Source organism: Neurospora tetraspora, assembly GCF_033439725.1.
Source record: "Neurospora tetraspora strain CBS 560.94 chromosome Unknown B0H65scaffold_2, whole genome shotgun sequence".
Classification (NCBI taxonomy): domain Eukaryota; kingdom Fungi; phylum Ascomycota; class Sordariomycetes; order Sordariales; family Sordariaceae; genus Neurospora; species Neurospora tetraspora.
Window position 1 is genome coordinate 6,314,329 of NW_026944384.1, and position 17,190 is coordinate 6,331,518.

Here is a 17,190-nt window from a genome sequence, read left to right on the forward strand (position 1 = left end):
GCTCGAGGCAAGGCACCAATGAGAGCTCACGGTTCTTCTAGCGATCTCGGCTGAGCGAGGTTGCTAGGGTATCACCAGGGCAGGGCATTGGATGACAGCGCTTGAGAAGAGGCCGAGGAATTGGAAAGCGGGGAATGCCTTGCTTCGGCTACCTTGAGAGCAGTGACGACGGCGTCAAGATGGATGGAGACGGGACTTTTAGCTTGTTCAGGTTGCTCGGGCAGCTAGCTAGCTTGCAACAAACAGCACAGAAAGCTCGGGATTTGGTGGTAGCTGTGCTGTTGTTGGTGAACCCAGTGTCGGGTATCCTGAGAGAAATAGATAAAGAGACATAGGATGGAGGGATTGGAATGAAAATGATGAAAGAGTTGAAACAACGGGAGCAACAGATTCTGTAATGGAAGCTCTCCGGAGCTACCTAGCAACAAGGCAGCCACTTATAAGCTCCCAATCCAGCGCGTCATCATCAAAGCGACAAGCCTCACGTCAGCCTGTCAGGTACAGCCTGCCACATCCACTCGGTCACCACACCATCTTTGTTGTTGTCGCCAGGGGTAACCAGTAGCAGACGTTGGACAAGACTGATAAGTTGATGCGTATGTAAGTCATGGTCCGTGGTGATGGTGATCAATGTTGATGGGGGAAAGGCTCGATGATCTCGAGGTACGGGATAGTAGATAGATGTAACCAGGTTGAGAAGATGGGATGATGATCTCGGGAAGCGGGATGCAATGACACTTTGTTGACATTCTTATCCCTTCTTCTGCTGAAGTATTCGGAACGGATGCTGTGGTGTCGCATGTCCGTTTCCGGATGCCAGCCACCCAGAAAAGCCAACGCTAGAATCTGAAACCAAGGCCTGCAAGTGGGTGACTTGTTAGAAGCCCTTGTAAGGCAGGGACAGCTTCAGTTGACTGGTTCTCTGTTTGAAGAGATCCACCAACCACCGCATGTAAGCATGAACTGCCTCAGACCATGATCTCTTGTGAAAGATGATGTCTCTTGAGAGAAAAACAGTCGACTGCACCGCAACTCTGCAGACATTGAATCAAAGGCGGTCGGGGATTTTTAGTGTTTATGCACTGCTACGCAGTAGAAGATAGTGGAGCTTCTCTTCCCAAAGCGGACGGCGGTCGAGGACAGGGACCCACAGTTTTGCTGGTCTGGGCTTACATCCCGCTGCGGATCTCTGCCGTTGCGTCTTGTTTACGACCAAAGAGACGCCCGCTTTCTCGCCCTGTTCCTCTTTCCAATTCGTTCTTGTTTCCCTTCTTCAAGAACTCCCTCGACCGACTATCTGCACGCATCTGGATCGCGCAACTACAACTCTGGGGCCTGGCTGCTTTGTTCACCTCTTATCAAATCTATTACATGTTTATAGACTAGACGTGGGTTGTTGGTTGGTGTCTTGGCCAAGGCAGTGCCCGTCGTCCCCTCGTCTTTTCAAAACAAGTTTGAAGCCCACGTCCTGTCAACTCGGTCTTCTTTCTGGTTTTCTACTCTTTCTCTCTCTACGCCGCATTTCCATTCGCTTCCTGACGAGTAGACCATTGCGCCGCCCTTCAATCGTTATCACACTGGCACCAACGATCGCTAGATTACCTATCCTCCCTCATTGTGACGCAAGGGAGAAGCCCATCTACCTACCTAGCTTGTACAGCAACAACGAGAAAACCAACACCAACCAACACCAACCAACAAAACCACACAAAGACGAAGCTTGCCGAGTAAACATTCCACCAATTCTCGCCGACGTATATGATCAGGTTATGAGACAGCCTTCCTGTCGGCGACTGCAACCATACGACCACCACGACCACCACAAACGCCGACAAGATGCCTACCAAAGTACATGAGTCGTTTGTCATCCCCGGCGGCGCCATCTACTCGGACCCAACCGCCGACGGCCCTGAGATCGGTACCCTCGTCCTGGTGGTGGATCGCGCAAAGAACCTGCCCAACCTCAAGACCATTGGCAAGCAGGACCCCTACTGTGCTGCACGTCTGGGAAAGGAAGCAAAGAAGACCACTACCGACATCCGTGGCGGCCAGACCCCCAGATGGTACGTTCCTGCATATGCTATCAGACACCAATCACGTCTAACACCAATCCACCATGTTACAGGGACCAGGAGCTCCGATTCACTGTCCACGACTCCCCCGATTACTACCAGCTCAAGGTATCCGTATTCAACGACGACAAGAAAAGCGAGTTGATTGGCGAGGCATGGATCGATCTCGGAGGTGTTGTCATCCCAGGCGGCGGTCAGAGCGACGACTGGCACCAGTTACAGTCTAGAGGCAAGTATGCTGGCGAGGTTCGCATAGAGATCACCTACTACGATAACCGACCGAGACCCGAGAAGCCCGCCGTAAAGCAACGACAGCAACATCCCGTCGAGCAACACATTCCTTCAGCCGTAGTACCGGGTCCGGGGCCGAGAGGCGTACCCAAGCGCCGTCCACTACCAGCACCATCTGTACAAGGCGGAGATGGTCCCTATATTCCAAACCAATCACCCCTTCAGCAACTCGAGTACAACAACCCTCATGCTGCGCGCTACCAGCAACAGCCGCAGCAGCAACAGTATCGCGCCCCTCCACAATACCAACAACCTAGTCAATATGACCTCCCTTCGCTAGACGACGGGCCAAGAGGCTTCGAAGGCGACCGCCCTCCACCTCCCCCGGCTCACCGAAGTCGGAATGGCAGCAATCCCCCAGCAACAAACGGTTACCAAAACGGCTATGATCCGTCTGGAAACGGAATGCCACCCAACATGCGGCAGGATGTCCTCAGAAACGAGGCTCATCGCCAAACAAACTCGATAGCTTATCCGGGACGTCCGCAGTACAGGGGTTATGACTCGGCCCCTGCGGCTCCTACCGGCCAACACTACTCTAACGGAGACCAACCACCTCCTCCACGACATTCCTCCACATTTGACGTTAACCACGATCCCTATGATCTTCCCGATGTCCTGGTGCCCGGATCGGCTAACAGCTCGATGCGAGGCCGGAACCGTGGACCTGAGCCGGGATACGCACAACCCAATGGAGACCAGTACCGACGACCGGACCCTGGCGGCTATGGGATGGCGTATAGTAGACACTCTGAGAGTTCCCTGTCACACTATCCACGGCAAAATGACCAGAGAAGTCAGCCGTACAAGGGTGGCTTCGAGGACCACACTGACAGCTATCAACCGCCTCCGGTGCCCGTTTCTTTGGTCCCCGGCATTGATCCTAATATCGCCCACGAGATCACGGAACGTGTGTACCAAGACAAGAACCCAAGACCATACACTCGGCCCATAGACACACAAGTTGGAAACAACTACCAGCAACACCCTCGTGACCGCTCCCCAGTTCCTCCATATCAACCACCTGTTCCACAACATCCTCAGAGCAGAAGCCCCGGCGGCTACCAAGATGTGCCACCCCCAACTACCCCCAGCTACAACGTCGCCATGAACCAGCGCTCCTACTCCCCCAATCCACCAGTGCGCCGAGACCCAAGCCCAATGCCAAGTCACAGCCCCAACCCACGTCAACAAACCATCAAGCGCAAATCCGTCAGTCCCGCCCCGCCTCCCGTCGAAGAGCGCCGCCTTTCTGGCATCCCATTCGGTCCCGATTCCTACGACGCCCTAAACCCCACCGTTTCCTCCGACAACATCGGCCGCCCCGACTACAACGAAGCCTCCGGCAAGATCATCACTCACGACGGAAAGGAAGTCGATCCCTCGGACCATCTTCCCATGGAAACCTGGGCTCCCGAACCCGAACCGAAGAAGGGCACTACTCCAAACTCCTCTCATGGCTCGCGGCCCTCCATGTCCGGCGCCCACCCAATGCCAGGACATCAAGGGACTGTTCGCTCGCGACCGGGAACTAGTGCTGCCGCTGAGAGACCACGGTCTATGCACGGTCAGCCTCAACGTATTTCACCGCCCGTGTCCCCCTCAGTAGCTGGCACTGTTAGCAGTAGGAATAGGTTGCAGAAGCGTAACCATAGAAACACTATCACAGCCGCTGGACCGATGGGCTTGGGCATGGGCCAGCCAGGTTTTAACAGGAGCAGCGATAACGTCAGCTACTCCTCTTCTTCACAGCAGGATAATTTTACGCCGAGGGCACTTTCGCGAGCGTCGACCTTCGACTATTACGGTGCCGAGAATGGCAACTCCCCAGGAGGTCCAGTCTATGGCGGCCACAGCCCCGGAGCTGCTCCCCGAGGCGTTCCGCCGGTGCCGGCTAAGGTACCACTTGCACTACCCCCGACTACAGGACCAGCTGGCGGTGGACTGACAATGAGTGGCGCGTTGCAGTTACATAGTAGTAGCCTTACGAGAAGAGGGGCTGCGCCGATGGGAGTGGATGAGTGGGGAGGGATGAATGGTGGAGGGGTAGGAGGTGGGTATGGAGGAATGGGAGGAGGCATGGGAGGGCCGGGTGGTGGAAGCTTGGAGGAGGAGTTGAGCAAGATTGACATCGGCACGGGAAGATCGAGGAGGTTCACGGTCAAGGGGCCGTCGGGGGGACGGTTTAGGGGGTTTAATTAGTGCTGTGGCGCCCGCGGCTTGAAGGAGTGAGAGTGAGGGAATGGGGTAAAAGCATCCTCGTCTCAGGCAGACGAGGCTGGATCATCGTCATCATCAGAAGCAAGGACAAAGAGAAAAAAAGGAAGATAATACCAGAGTGCAACAGCATGATCGGCATGAGCGGCATGAGACGCATGAAAAGCATCAGCATCAGCATAAAACGAGCAAGGTCTCGTTGTATTGTAAGGTACATTTACTACGAAGTCATGGGGAGGAAGCATTGATTGCATCTATTTGTCAACAAAAAGGGGAGGAAAAGTAACAAGAGAAGAAGCATGAATACACGAATGGATATGGACATGGGAATGGAAGGGAATGGGATCTGGCTTGGTTTGGGAATAGGATTGGATGGGAACTTTGTACTTGGGCAATGAACATAGCATGAGCAATAGCATGAATCGAATAACATGATCCAAACGATTTTCCCCATTCGTGATGTGATGCAAATTCCTTCAACATTCGTATCTACTTTAGAATATGTATGGGTGTCTGTCTGTCTGTCTGTCTAGCTACTAGGTCTAGGAAAAGGCATGCATGCGGGTAGGGTAGGTTAGGTTTTCCTCAAAAGACAAAAAAAAAAAAAAAAAAAAAGGGAGGGGCGTGGGTGTACCCGTAACGGACTCGAACCGTTGTCTTCCTGCGGCACGCATGCAGACGCGGAAATATCCACGCCGGGAATGTTACCATTACACCAACGAGCCACCCACGGGAAGATGGCGGGGAAAGGGGAGCTTATGAATCCCGTCCCTACACTACTTGTAGACGGGTTCTGGTTGTGAGTTGCGATGACGCGGGTTAGGCAGGAGCGGCGGGCGGGAGACAGCGGCGGGCAGATGAGGTGGGATGGAAGAATGGAAGCGGCGGGCAAGGACGGCAGGATTCAGGAAGGAGCGGCGGGCAATCATCATCTCGGGGCAGCCGCGAGACATGGGTTTTCTCCCAGCTAGAATTCTAGTCTTCTTTTCGGATCTGACTGAATCTCATCTCTACGGTAGCCAGTACCTTATTTCTTACCTTACCCATACGGCCCGGGGGCGCTCTACTACTTGCTCTTTCACTGTGTAGAAGCTCGCTCGTCAGTCCTTTCTTTTAGGGACCAGTGTGACTGTGGAAGGGGTTTGTAATCTATCAGGAGTGTTTTTCTCCTCGGCAGGTGGAGATCAACCTCGGGACAGGACTGCTTAAAGAGGGCTCTCTAGACATTTCTCTGCTCCATCCATGGGCATGATTCGGCCCTTCTGATCTGATTTGACCTTGTTTCTCTTCGGCTCAGGGCTTATGTCTCGAGTTTTCCTGGATTTGTTTTGCCAGCAGTTAGTTTTCCTCTATTACTTTTACTTTTATTTGTAATTTACTAGTAATAACTATATATATACATATACAAGTCTATGATTATTATTTTCGGAAAGACGGCGAATCTTATAATATAGTTAAGGGGTAGGACAACTCCCGAAGGGATTTTAACAACGTGTAGAGAGAAAGAAGGGGAGGAGTAGATTTGGATAGAAGAGGTGGAGGCGTTAAATCTACTCCTCCTCCTCCTTCTCTCTACACGTTGTTAAAATCCCCCCGGGAAGCTCCCACCGCCTGACTATATCGCAAAACTCTCGTCATCTTCCCAAAAATAACAGTACCAGACCCTTCCGTATATGCACGGTTATTGCTGGTAAGTTACGACTGAGTGAAAGTGAAGGTAGTAGAGAACGAGCATTAGATTGTACATCCCTCCAAAACGCAATCCCGGCCGTCTCCCATCCCAACTCTTCAAGCGGTCTTGAGCCTGGCCTGAGGCCCAAAATGTACAACCAAGCCCGCCCGCCCGCAACCTAGCCCCTCCCCTACAGGGTATATGTTATCAATTCCCGTGTGACCCAGAACGTGACAAGCTGGGTAGAATGGCGCAGTGGTCATGGGTGTCGTCGGTTCCTTCACTTTCTCTTCCTTCCTTCCTGCCCCGGCTTCTGTGTACGCTGTAAGTTTGGTGCGGGTGTAAGTCCACTTGCCTTCCTTTTTTCTTTTTGGAACTTTTCTGCTGTTGAACAGTTGAAGAAAGATTAGCAGTAATACTGTGGTTGAGCAGCAGGCGGGCGGGTTGATTATCATTTGTTGTCAACACGAACGTCAGGGCTAGCTAGAATTTTGTCGGAGTTGGGAGGAGTTGGACCAAATGGAAAAAGAAAAGGGGGAAAATGGGGGAACGACAACAAAGGGGGTTGAGCTAAGCATCAAAACGAAGGTAAAAGTAGCAAGACCGAAGGAGTGGAAAGCAAAGGGGGAAGAAGTAAAAGTGCCTCAGATAGCCACCAAGCGTAGAGTAATCCCCCAGTTCGGACCACGACGCCTTCGACTCATTCAAGTACTTGGTACTGGCGAGACAGCGGCTACAGTGTTTATGTCTGCCTAGGGTCAGACATGCTTCCCGACGGGATGAAAGGATCAACTTTCGATTGATCATCGATCAACTCAATGAGCGATTAACGATCCAACGACGAGCAACTGCGATTTCGACCAGAAGGCGTTCAACACCATCCCACCAACCCCTCTTCACCATCCCATCAACCCATCAACCCGACTCAGCTCACCCCATCCATCAATCCCATCCCAAGACCAGAGGCAATCGACCACGAAGCAGAAAAAGCGGCACTGGAGGGGCCTGGAGAACACCCGTTCCATTCACGCCCTTTTGCAGAGGATCGATCTTTGATCTTGGTGATTGGTCATGATAGATGGGGTTGGGCTGGGGAGCAGGAGTGAGAAAGGACTGCGAGTGCGAGATCTCGCAACCCACGCAAAGCAAAAAGCGGCACTGGTGCACGTAGCTTCTCCATTCAACGCTTTTGCTTTGGCACTCTTTGATGGATGGATGGGGCGTGGGTTGGGTGATGATGGAGGACTAGGGGGCTCAGGGAGATGTCCACGAGGCGTTGAAAGTAGTCGAGGAGTCGTTGGCGGTTGTCTCAGCAAGGGGTTCTTTCGAACCCACGAGCGAGACAAGCTTGCAAACACGCAAGCCTACCGATAATCAACCAGCAACAAGCAACCAACCAACCCAGTAAGCTCGCAAGCGTACGTAGAGTGAATTGAACGGAAGAAGAAGGGTTATCGGTCGACGGTAGCGGCTCAGTTACGCTGGTGTGCCTATCTTTCCTTCCGTTGCTTCGAACTCTTTCACGCTCGGCCTGCTGGGCGGGGTGGTAGCTGGCCGGCAAGGTGGCAAGCAAAGCAAGCAAGCGAACAGTGAGGATTGCCAAGTGAGAAGGGTTATTGGAGAGACCTAGAGGATTTCCGGGGGGTCGGTGGATCATCTCCTATTCACCCTAGTGCTCCTGCCTTCTGTTTTGGGGTTTCCTCTTCTGTTGCTTGTCTGCTCCATGTCTGCTCCATGTTGGAACTCGACTCTCGATTGACCTCGACTGACATCGACTGACCTCATTGACTTCCTCAGCCTACTTCTGCTCCTGTCTTGACCGTCTTGGACGGATCATAGACGGATTGAAGCGGCATCAGACACTCCATTTCCCTTTCCCGTTGAGTCCCACGTTCTTTGATCCTCGATTGTTGGTCGTAGACCGTTCAGCGTCGTAGTCGACCGCTCGTTGATCGTTCATCGTTCGTTGATCGTTCATCGTTCGTTGATACAAGTTGATCCCTCCGTCGGGTCATCTCGGAGTCGAACACACCACCAGGCGTCGTTTTGACGAGGAGACTTTGCGTCAACAGCATCGTCAGAGATGGTGTTGGTGGCTCGAGTCGAGATGAAGTGGCTTTGGTTATTTCATCATTGGCTTTGATTTTTGTGAAGCAAAACGAACGGAAAGGAAACAGATCACGCTAGAGGGGGGAGGAGAAAAATAGCAGAGGGGTGGAAAGGATAGACTGTAGGTTGAGAGTGGCATAGAAGCTTTTGGTTGATGGTTGTTGACACGCTCGGATGATGGTGGCGTTGAATATCGTGTTGTTACTGAACCGATTGTTCTGTGTGTTTTCTGTGATGTGTTTCGAGGGTGCGGTGACTGAAGCGACTATTGGTCTTTGAGGAGGCACGAGACGACAATGGACTATGAACAACGACGAGAAGTGGAGTTTCGGAGGACACAGTCATAGAGCAGAGTTGGACGCAACATAGTGGATTGGTCGGCTGGAAGGGCACGCATGCGTGGTAACAGAGACGTTGAAGGGAGGACGGAACGAAAGGAAAAGTGGACGAGAGCTAGTTGATGTTCTTCATGGAGTCTGGCTGGCGAGACCTCGGTGTGCGGGACTGGGCGGGCGGGAAGGCGGGGGGGGGGGGAAACGAAGACGGAGACAGAGACAGAGGAAGAAACGGATGTAGCGTCGATATGCTAACCGATGATACTGGGTACGAAAAATGTGAGAGTGAGGATGTGTCGAGGTGTCGAGGTGTTGAGATGTTGAGGTATTAATGGAGGACTGTGTCGGGTATCGAGACGAAGTTATGAAGGGAGATTGTGTGTTGAAGAGGATGGAGGAGAAAAAAAGGGAAGAGAATCTGGGGAGAAGCAGGTCTTTTTATCCCCTCCAGCCCCAGTCGAAGGCGAATTTACCCCAGGCTGTAAAGGCCACATGCCCTGATTCCAACACGCAGAACAAGAAATGAACTGAAGCATGTCTGTGGAGCCGGACACTGATGCAGAGGGGATGCAGTTCTCACGAACTCGCTTCTGCGCAAAGCAGCGAAGCTGTGAAGCTGCCCAGATGTCTGGATGCTATGATAGGTAACAAACGGGAGCGATCAGACTGGGACTCGCGAAAGATGTGGTGGAAAGACTCAGCTAGAAAAGGTGGTATGAGGAGTGAACAAAGGCGATCCACTCGTCAAGCTGGGGAAATTGTTGCCAGAGGAAGAAAATGAAGTTTCTTCCGGTCGCCCCTTCCTCGTTAGAAAGGAGCGGAGAACCGGGCCTTGAGGGTTGCAGGCCGCGGGGCAGATTCGTCGCCTCCACAGCAAGCAATGCACAACAGAAGCAGAAGCAAAGGAACCAAGGAAGAAATGGAACTTGATGACATGCGATGCAATGCAATAAAAGACAGGTTCTGGTCGGTAAGTCAGTCAGGTCAGTGTGGACGCCGACAGCTGACAAGTTGAAGGAGAAGGATTGGAAAACACAAGACACGCAGACACGAGACGCAAGAATGAGAGCACGAAAACAAGAGAGCTGCGGGCATTGCGACGTGAAGAGATAAACTGAGATTAAGTATATAAAGCGTGGGTATTTAACGAGAGAGATCTAAATGTGCGAGAGCCCAAGGTAGAAACGATTGAACCCGTGAATGAAAGAAGAGAAGAAAGATGCAAATGCTGCCACCGACCACCCAAGCCCAAACCAGAACGCCGTTGTAAGCCAAAAGACAACAAACCGTAACTCCGAACCGTGACCACTCCCCCAAGTTTTCATCACCGACAACCAAAGATTAGCACCCGATTTGACTTGCTCAAGTCCCCTTCCCCCTCCCCTTCTTCCTTCCCGTCACCACCAACCCTGCCATATAGCATCTACTCCTCATAAAACCAATAAAAAGCCGTATACGGCACACTCTGCACTCCCGTCCCCGCAACAGCACACCCCTCCGAATTGCCCCCCGCCGTCAAAACCCTGTACACCAAATTCACTCCCTTACTCTCCCCCTTCTTACTATCCGTCAACCTCAACCACGCCACAGCCCCCGTATCCAACACGCCCTTATCCGCATCTTTAGGCGCGCTGACATCACCCGTCTTCAACACGCTGGCCCTCATCCCGGAAGCATCCAGATCAAACGTTGGCGTGCCAGTCGAATCGAAGAAGTGGTGCCCCGCGTACTTGAGGGATGGGTAGTCGGCTAGTCCCTTGAGGTCGTCGTGCGCGGGGAAAGGAGCGGTGGTGTCGGCTGAGTAAGAGGAGTTGGAGGGCCGGTTTAGGGGCACGGGGCGGTCCCAGAGGAGGAGGTGGGGGAGGGAGTTGAAGGCATTGGAGGACAAAGCGGTTTTGGAGAGGCCCGGGTAGAGGGTGGTGACGTCGTAGAGGACGGCGAGAGCGCCGGTGGCGGAGGGGGTGGCATCGGGTGCGCTGCAGGTGTAATTTTGGATGCCGTGGCCGAGGGCGATTTTCTTGAGGCGGGCGGTGGGGGAGGGGGCTACGAGGTCATCGCCTGTGATGATGAGTTAGTGAAAGTTGACGAGGGAGGGAAGTGAATGGGGGACTAACCTCCTGTGCTGGGAAGAGTTGGTGTTAGGGATTTGCAGGGACCCTTTGTGGGAGCAGCGTATGCTATTGTTGTGAAGGCAGCAAGCAGCAGGCTCTTTGTGGAAACCATTTTGACTGTTAGAAGTCGTGAAGTGATGGTCGAGTGTCGAGAAGCTTTTGATGGAGGATGAAGCAAGTATTAAAGCTTCGAGAAGGCGTGAGATCAACCGACCAAGGGGATAAGGGTTGAGTAACAAGACGGCGTAGACAAGACAAGACTAAGACCGATGATCATGACTCCAAAAAGTTGGGATAAAAACGGCAGGCTTCCGAAGTATATATGGTAACCCAGCGAGGCAGAGACTAAGAGTGGGTGTGAGTGGGTGGTGTGGACCGGGGCCGGATCTTAGGCCATTGACCGGGGATAATGGTGAGGACGGGGGTCAGAACGTGGCTGTCAACACTAGTCTAAGCACGGCCGGTTGTCCGCTGACCTGGACAAGGGCGAGGCCCAGGGTAGTGACCGGGGCAATATTGTACTGTAGAAAAGAAGCAAACACATCTCTAAGCGATATGCAGAACCAGTTGAATGGGTCTGAAGGGGCTCTGACAGTGTTGTTTTGTCTTTCTGCAGGAGGAGAACAACCGTGTGTTCTCTTACACTGGCAAAAAGATGTCGTGATGATCCGGGGAAGATGGATGAGGAGGATGGATGAGGCCCATGCTCATATCTCATGTCCCATGTAGTAGTATTGATACTATGCTAAGACAGAAGAGAAAGGCAATTTTTAAGCGGCCGTTTGTGAGTTAAGATGAAGGATGAAAGGTATCCGTTCGCAAAGTGTACGTACCCATGAGGCTTCAATATTGCAACCTATAGCTCCCACGGCTGACATGGCACCAAGGACTTGTACAAGGCGTCTCTCCGGCAAGTGTCCGCCGTTGGACGAAAACGGGTGCAACAGTTCATTGTTGATGTCGACGCGATGGTGCCGGTGGCCGTTCCTCAGTCCGCTGCTGTGTCTGTCAATTGTTTCGGTGGAGGCAAAATGCCTTGGCTGTGTGTCCAAGGGCCAGTGGGAGAAGATGGCGCTTGGCCGGGTCAACGGGCCTCATGAGGTAGTGTAAATGAGGGACTGTTGACGGCGCCAAACTCGGCGGGCAAAATGCCGTGGCTCTCTGGCCTTTTCCGGTTCTCTTGGACTGCCTGTTGACCAGCTGGAACATTCACTCTGGACTGTAGCGTGATGCTCTGGCGAGACCTGCGGGCTCCGAAGCAAGGACCCGAGACATGTCTTTGACGACGGCAGGACGGCAGACGGGTCGCTGGAATATTGACACCGTGGTGAAAGAAGTGGCGACAGCCTTGAGGCGGCAATCATTGAGCTGGCAGAATTTTCTTAGTGTAGTGGGCAAAAAAAGAAGCAAGCGGAAGTCAGAACGGTGAAGAAAGTCACATTCGCTTGACATTTGGTGAAAGGAGGACTTGAGGTTGTCGCAAAAGGTCGGAGCTCGGAGTCGCTGCTGTCCACTTTCGTTTTCCCCCAGCTCCACCAAGCAGATGCGCGGCTAACTCATTAAACTTGGCAGATTTTTCCCTCCTCTGATTGGCGGATTGTCTGCAAAAGGAAAGCATTAGGCCCGTTAGGGATTAGCCCAATCTGCACCCGCTTAAAGCACTCGATTTAGCCCAGGAATCTCCGCCCAGCGTCGTGTCCACCATTGACGGCGCATCTTCTCTCTCCCACCCTCGTCTTCCTCTCAATTTGGGTATTTTTGGCACGGAAGAGAGCGGCAACATGCTTCAAAATTCCAGCGAGGGCCCGATATTGTGGTTGCACGCAATCTTGGCTCGCTTGGCCGTCCTCTGTCGGTTGCTTGTGCGTCCGTCTGCGGCACCACCACAACTTTGATCACGACAAAGCACAAAGGACAAATTCGAGCAACATGACCATTTAGTGCAACTTCGAGGCCCGGAGGCCGACGATAGCGAGGAAAGAACTGAATCGGCCGATTGAAACTGACCAATGCTGTTAGGACTGTTTCGTTTCCTCGCTTCTGCACGTTCTTCACGCCCCTGCGTTCAGTGCACGTTGCCGGCTGCCACTTCCGGCAAGGGTTCAACTTTGCGGATGGACATCAAGGATTTTTCGCACCGACACAAGGCAACAAGATTGCTAATCTTTGGCTATCGAGCCGAGGCCGAGAACGTCGTGTTTTGTTCTCCTTTCTCCCTGCCATGCTTGCGCTCGGTCATCTCCTTGTTCACTCCCTGTCAGGCAACTCTCACAGTGAGAATTCTCCCTCGACAAGGGATGCAAATCGCTTTCCACGCTGTCGGAATCCAACCCGGAAAACTGTTTGAAACAAATGTCTGAAGGCGAGGATCCTTTTCCGGAGTTCATCACAAACGTCCAGGTGCACGACATGCACAATTGCCCAAACATCACAGCTTCAAAATGAATGAACACACTCATCGCATCGCAAAGCCACACGGAAACTCTTAGTTACCCATCCATCCCACGAAACACTTTTGGATTTCTCGGCATTCGAAAGAACCAACACGTAACACAGTAAGCTGAGAAAGAACCATACCAGAAGCCCTTCTCCTTCTACGCCTCAAGCCTGCATTTCAACCTTACCCATCATTCATATCTCCGGATGTCCAAAATCCCGCAATATCGATGCGATGCATCGCTTCGGACTTTTTCTCCCTAATGACCAAGGACCTTTGTCCTTTGCTTTGTTGCGTACCTAGCCATGCTATCGGTGCTGCATTCCAACGGCACGGGGAGGGGATGAACTTTATGGGAGCGAGACCCCTGGAAACACCGCACGGACGGGTTGCCGAGAACCAGCCTACGATGTTCTCGGCCGGAGAGGATGCCGAGCCGAGTTGACCAGATGCCCAATCTTTGAAGGATTAAGGCGATTTTACTAGGCCTCTAAAGCATCGGCTATTTTCCAAAGACACTCTAATCTTCGACAGGAGTCCTCAGCCAAACTCCACAAAGCCCTGCACTGCCCAAGTACCCAAGCTAACCAAGCAGTCGATCCTTCGGAGAACGGACGATCCAGTCATATTCTACCGGGCATGACAATGGAACAGGTAGAACCGAGCTTTCAGCCTTGTAGGAACCAAAAAGCAAAAGTCCGGCAGTCAACCGGCCTACTCAACCGGCCAGGACGGATCAAATGCAATGGCTGCGGTGACCACGGTGCCGACCGGCACTCCCTCTTCGACAACCGCAAAAACGCCCAAAAGGCAGTGCAACATCAAGGTGCGGTCAGCACGCCTTCTACACTTTCCGCTTGAAGCCACTCATCAAGCGAGAAGATTTTATGCATATGATCAAAAACATCAATCTTCAAAGGCCGAGAAGCGGCAATATTCCCAAGACCGGGCTCGACTCCGCTTGCTCCGCACCGCGTCTCTGTGTGACGGCACGAAAAAGCGCCATACAGGACGCTATTCCGAATAGAGCCATCTACACCACGCTAACGGCGGAGACTGCGCAAGTCCAGCCAATCTTCACTTTTCGTCATGCAGTGCTGGCGCTTACAAGCGCGTTAGCGGAGACGCTAATGCGTGTTGGTGCAGCTTGTGGAGCTCGGTAATGAAAATGCGACGAGGAGAATGCAACTTCATTCGGGGTTTGCGCGGATGCAATTTCTTCTTTCCTTTGGGCAACAACTTCAAGATATCATTTCTTCCCCACTTCAAGACTTCGAGAACTTGATACTATCGTCGTACTGCGTAAATGGAGCAATAAAGTTTCCCTCGCTTCCAATCTTCTATGCACCTCTGCGGCGTCGAGGAAGCCAAGGATCAATGGGATTGGATGGTTGCCGCGAGAATCGAACCATCTGTTCTTTCTCCCTTCTTGACCTTGTCTTCTTTCGTGCTTCTGAGCTTCGAAAGGTTCCTCTGGCGAGTTGCAACCTTCTTTCGGGTCTTCACTCCTCCTTCGGGAGTTGGATTAGCCGCGTCGCTTGATGGCTTCTTCCTCTTTCAAGTTTCCCACATCTCGGAAGTCAAGATGGGGGTCCCACGACGGGAGGAGAAGGAGAGAAAGAGAGAGGAAGAGACTGTGCCGTTGCGGTGCGGCTCGAGTGGAGATGGCGCCGACAAAGCGCAATGTGTGGCATATTCACATGATAGAAGGAGAACAACGTTGTATGCATGTTTGTCTTGATGGAGAAGGGAGAAGGTAGGTTGCTAATGCTCTCGCCACCCTTCACACTTTCTTTGTTGTTACCCAAAGAAGCGGACTACTATCGACTTGTCATTCCACACCGCAGAATCCGAGTCGAATGGGGTGGGTGCACTTGATGATCTCCCAACACGGTGTTGGAAGCAATGACCCCGCTCCTTACACACCATCAGGGCATCACCGCTTCTGGATGTTTCCATTCCAGAGCCTGACATGCCTGCCTGGGCAAGCCTGGAAAAGCCCGAAGCTTTGGAGGCGAACCGCGCTTGTGTCGCTTGTTGGACAAACAAGATCGACAGGGCCAACAAGGTCCGACAAACCTTGGATGACACATGCCGGTAGCGAGACCTCGTGGCACTGCAGTTGAACAAGCGCAAACGGCTGTTAACCCGGTGTGGACATCACGACGGGTGAACCACATTCATGCCTGTCGATAGGCAGTTGCATCATGTACCGGTTGTAACTGATACTCGAGGTACTACAATCGCTCCTTTCGAAGACAGATCACGGAAGGCTCACTCAATCTTGTCCTTCTCACGGCCTGGTGTGTGGTTGACATCAACGGGACATCACATCCGGGCGTGGGGCCACGGACACTGCAAAAGAAAGTGGAAGTGAGTGTCCCAAAAACTTCCCTTCCGAAGCGGTCCGATGTCCTCCCTTGCCGGAATTCCGGTCCCGCTCGCCTTTGAGCGGGAAAGCAAGGGAAGCGATAACAAAGGAAGGAGGCAAACATCTGCCAGGAGGAAGACCATGATGATCATAGAATCGTTTTTGAGTCCGTCCTTCAACGGCAAGTGAACCTTGAGGATGTCCAATTCCTTCTAGCCTGTTTCCCGGCCCCGGAAGGCGGCCAGTCTGCCTTGGCGACAATACGGCGGCTGTGTTCCTTCCTTCCATGACTGCGGCCGGCTCAATGGCCGTAGCCGCCGCTTTTTCTGTTCGAGTGGACTGGTAGTGAGTGGCAATGAAAACGCCTTGGTTAGAGGTACGCTGGGCGGCTGATGTCACTGCCACCTGGTCGGACTTTGACGGGCTGCTTTCTGCCTTTCTACTGGATGTGCATTCCGTCCGTTCAGGTCCCGGCGGCAACACGATGGAAAAGAAGAAACTAATGGCCAGCTTTGTGGCTGAGCTTCGACTGACACTTGCAAGGGCAATCATGTACCGAGCTCCGTGGTCTCGGAGTGTCCGGGCAGGCAGACCTAGATCTTGGATACGATGGAAGGACAGACCCGATTAGCGCGAGGTGGGATGAGCTGAGTCACATTCACCGAGCTGTCATTGCCTATGTGCCTGGATTCGAGGTTCAAGTTGGGAAACCAAACTCAGGGGACGGAACTGAAACATCAAACCAGAACGCGAACTTACGAGCTGCGGCTGCGGTGAGAAAAGGGCAGTGGCTGGAGAAACTTGAGTGCTCTTTCCTTGTACAGGACTCCAGGTACAGTTCTTCTGGAGCTCCTTTCTCTGCCTGCACATCTAGCGAGTGCTTTGGACCGGACGGGAGAAATTTGACAGTCGGAAGAGGAAGGAAGAACCTGTTACTTGACACATTGGCGAAGGTTCATGGCCGAAGGTTCATGTTACTTGAAGGTTGTGGATTGCTGTAGACTGACGAACAAGAGTTACGGTCGATGTTCAGGTTTCGGCCAGTCTCGTCCGATGCCTCCTTCATGCGTGGTAGATTTTCAAGCGGAACAAGACCTTTGCGACACTCGTGGTGTTCTTGCTTCTGTTGGTGAAATCGTCGGATCTGAGCCAAGCGTTATCTCTTGTATCGGCTGCCAGAGGCGAAGCGCCATGCGTGAGTCTCGCTCCTTCCATTTTCTGCCAGCATGCCTATCGTGAGATGATAACAGGACCTTCCGTCAGATATAGCAGGTGCTTCCGACACACTTGTTGAGTTCACTCCGTCATTAGCTCGGTGGACGAAGCGAACAAAGTCGCTGGTAGGAGCAGCCACGCCTGCCACTCCGATCCTTTTTTTCAGGTATCAACACCCGAGACAGCGCAACTTCCACATCGGTAATCATGCTCTCACTCCGGAGAACAGATGTCCGACGGGACCGGAAAAGCCCTTCCGATGAGCTCATTCGGCCGAGGACAGGGCGCCAGAACCGCTCTGCACCTTTCCAAGCAAAGACTCTAACATTGAATGGGACAAGGAGCGACTGAACTACACCT

The 17,190-nt window shown here is 52.7% G+C and overlaps 3 protein-coding genes and 1 non-coding gene across 4 annotated transcripts; 1 reads left to right on the forward strand and 3 right to left on the reverse strand.

Moving 5' to 3' along the window:
• The first annotated feature begins 1,611 nt into the window (after window positions 1-1,611).
• Window positions 1,612-4,683, forward strand: B0H65DRAFT_143159 (uncharacterized protein). Its single transcript, XM_062820963.1, has 2 exons — window positions 1,612-2,063; window positions 2,126-4,683. Exons 1-2 carry the CDS (start codon window positions 1,837-1,839, stop codon window positions 4,563-4,565), a joined length of 2,667 nt encoding a protein of 888 aa, XP_062685324.1. The 5' UTR covers window positions 1,612-1,836; the 3' UTR covers window positions 4,566-4,683.
• Window positions 4,684-5,209: 526 nt separating this feature from the next.
• On the reverse strand, window positions 5,210-5,305 carry B0H65DRAFT_t112. The gene has a single exon. It is a non-coding gene; the product is annotated as a tRNA-Pro (tRNA).
• Window positions 5,306-9,964: 4,659 nt separating this feature from the next.
• On the reverse strand, window positions 9,965-11,085 carry B0H65DRAFT_143191 (uncharacterized protein). Its single transcript, XM_062820964.1, has 2 exons — window positions 10,811-11,085; window positions 9,965-10,754 (listed from the first exon to the last, which is right to left on the reverse strand). Exons 1-2 carry the CDS (start codon window positions 10,917-10,919, stop codon window positions 10,120-10,122), a joined length of 744 nt encoding a protein of 247 aa, XP_062685325.1. The 5' UTR covers window positions 10,920-11,085; the 3' UTR covers window positions 9,965-10,119.
• A 4,305-nt stretch (window positions 11,086-15,390) lies between these two features.
• On the reverse strand, window positions 15,391-16,370 carry B0H65DRAFT_143240 (uncharacterized protein). Its single transcript, XM_062820965.1, has one exon. It carries the CDS (start codon window positions 16,165-16,167, stop codon window positions 15,562-15,564), a length of 606 nt encoding a protein of 201 aa, XP_062685326.1. The 5' UTR covers window positions 16,168-16,370; the 3' UTR covers window positions 15,391-15,561.
• Between the last annotated feature and the right edge of the window lie 820 nt (window positions 16,371-17,190).

What these genes read in the sequence shown, in the direction of transcription:
- B0H65DRAFT_143159 (XM_062820963.1), top strand. Translation starts at nt 1,837, where the DNA reads ATGCCTACCAAAGTACATGAGTCGTTTGTCATCCCCGGCGGCGCCATC. An exon ending in GGCGGCCAGACCCCCAGATG is followed by an intron (nt 2,064 to 2,125) that starts GTACGTTCCTGC and finishes ACCATGTTACAG; the next exon opens with GGACCAGGAGCTCCGATTCA.
- B0H65DRAFT_143191 (XM_062820964.1), bottom strand. Translation starts at nt 10,919, where the DNA reads ATGGTTTCCACAAAGAGCCTGCTGCTTGCTGCCTTCACAACAATAGCA. An exon ending in AACTCTTCCCAGCACAGGAG is followed by an intron (nt 10,755 to 10,810) that starts GTTAGTCCCCCA and finishes TCATCATCACAG; the next exon opens with GCGATGACCTCGTAGCCCCC.
- B0H65DRAFT_143240 (XM_062820965.1), bottom strand. Translation starts at nt 16,167, where the DNA reads ATGATTGCCCTTGCAAGTGTCAGTCGAAGCTCAGCCACAAAGCTGGCC.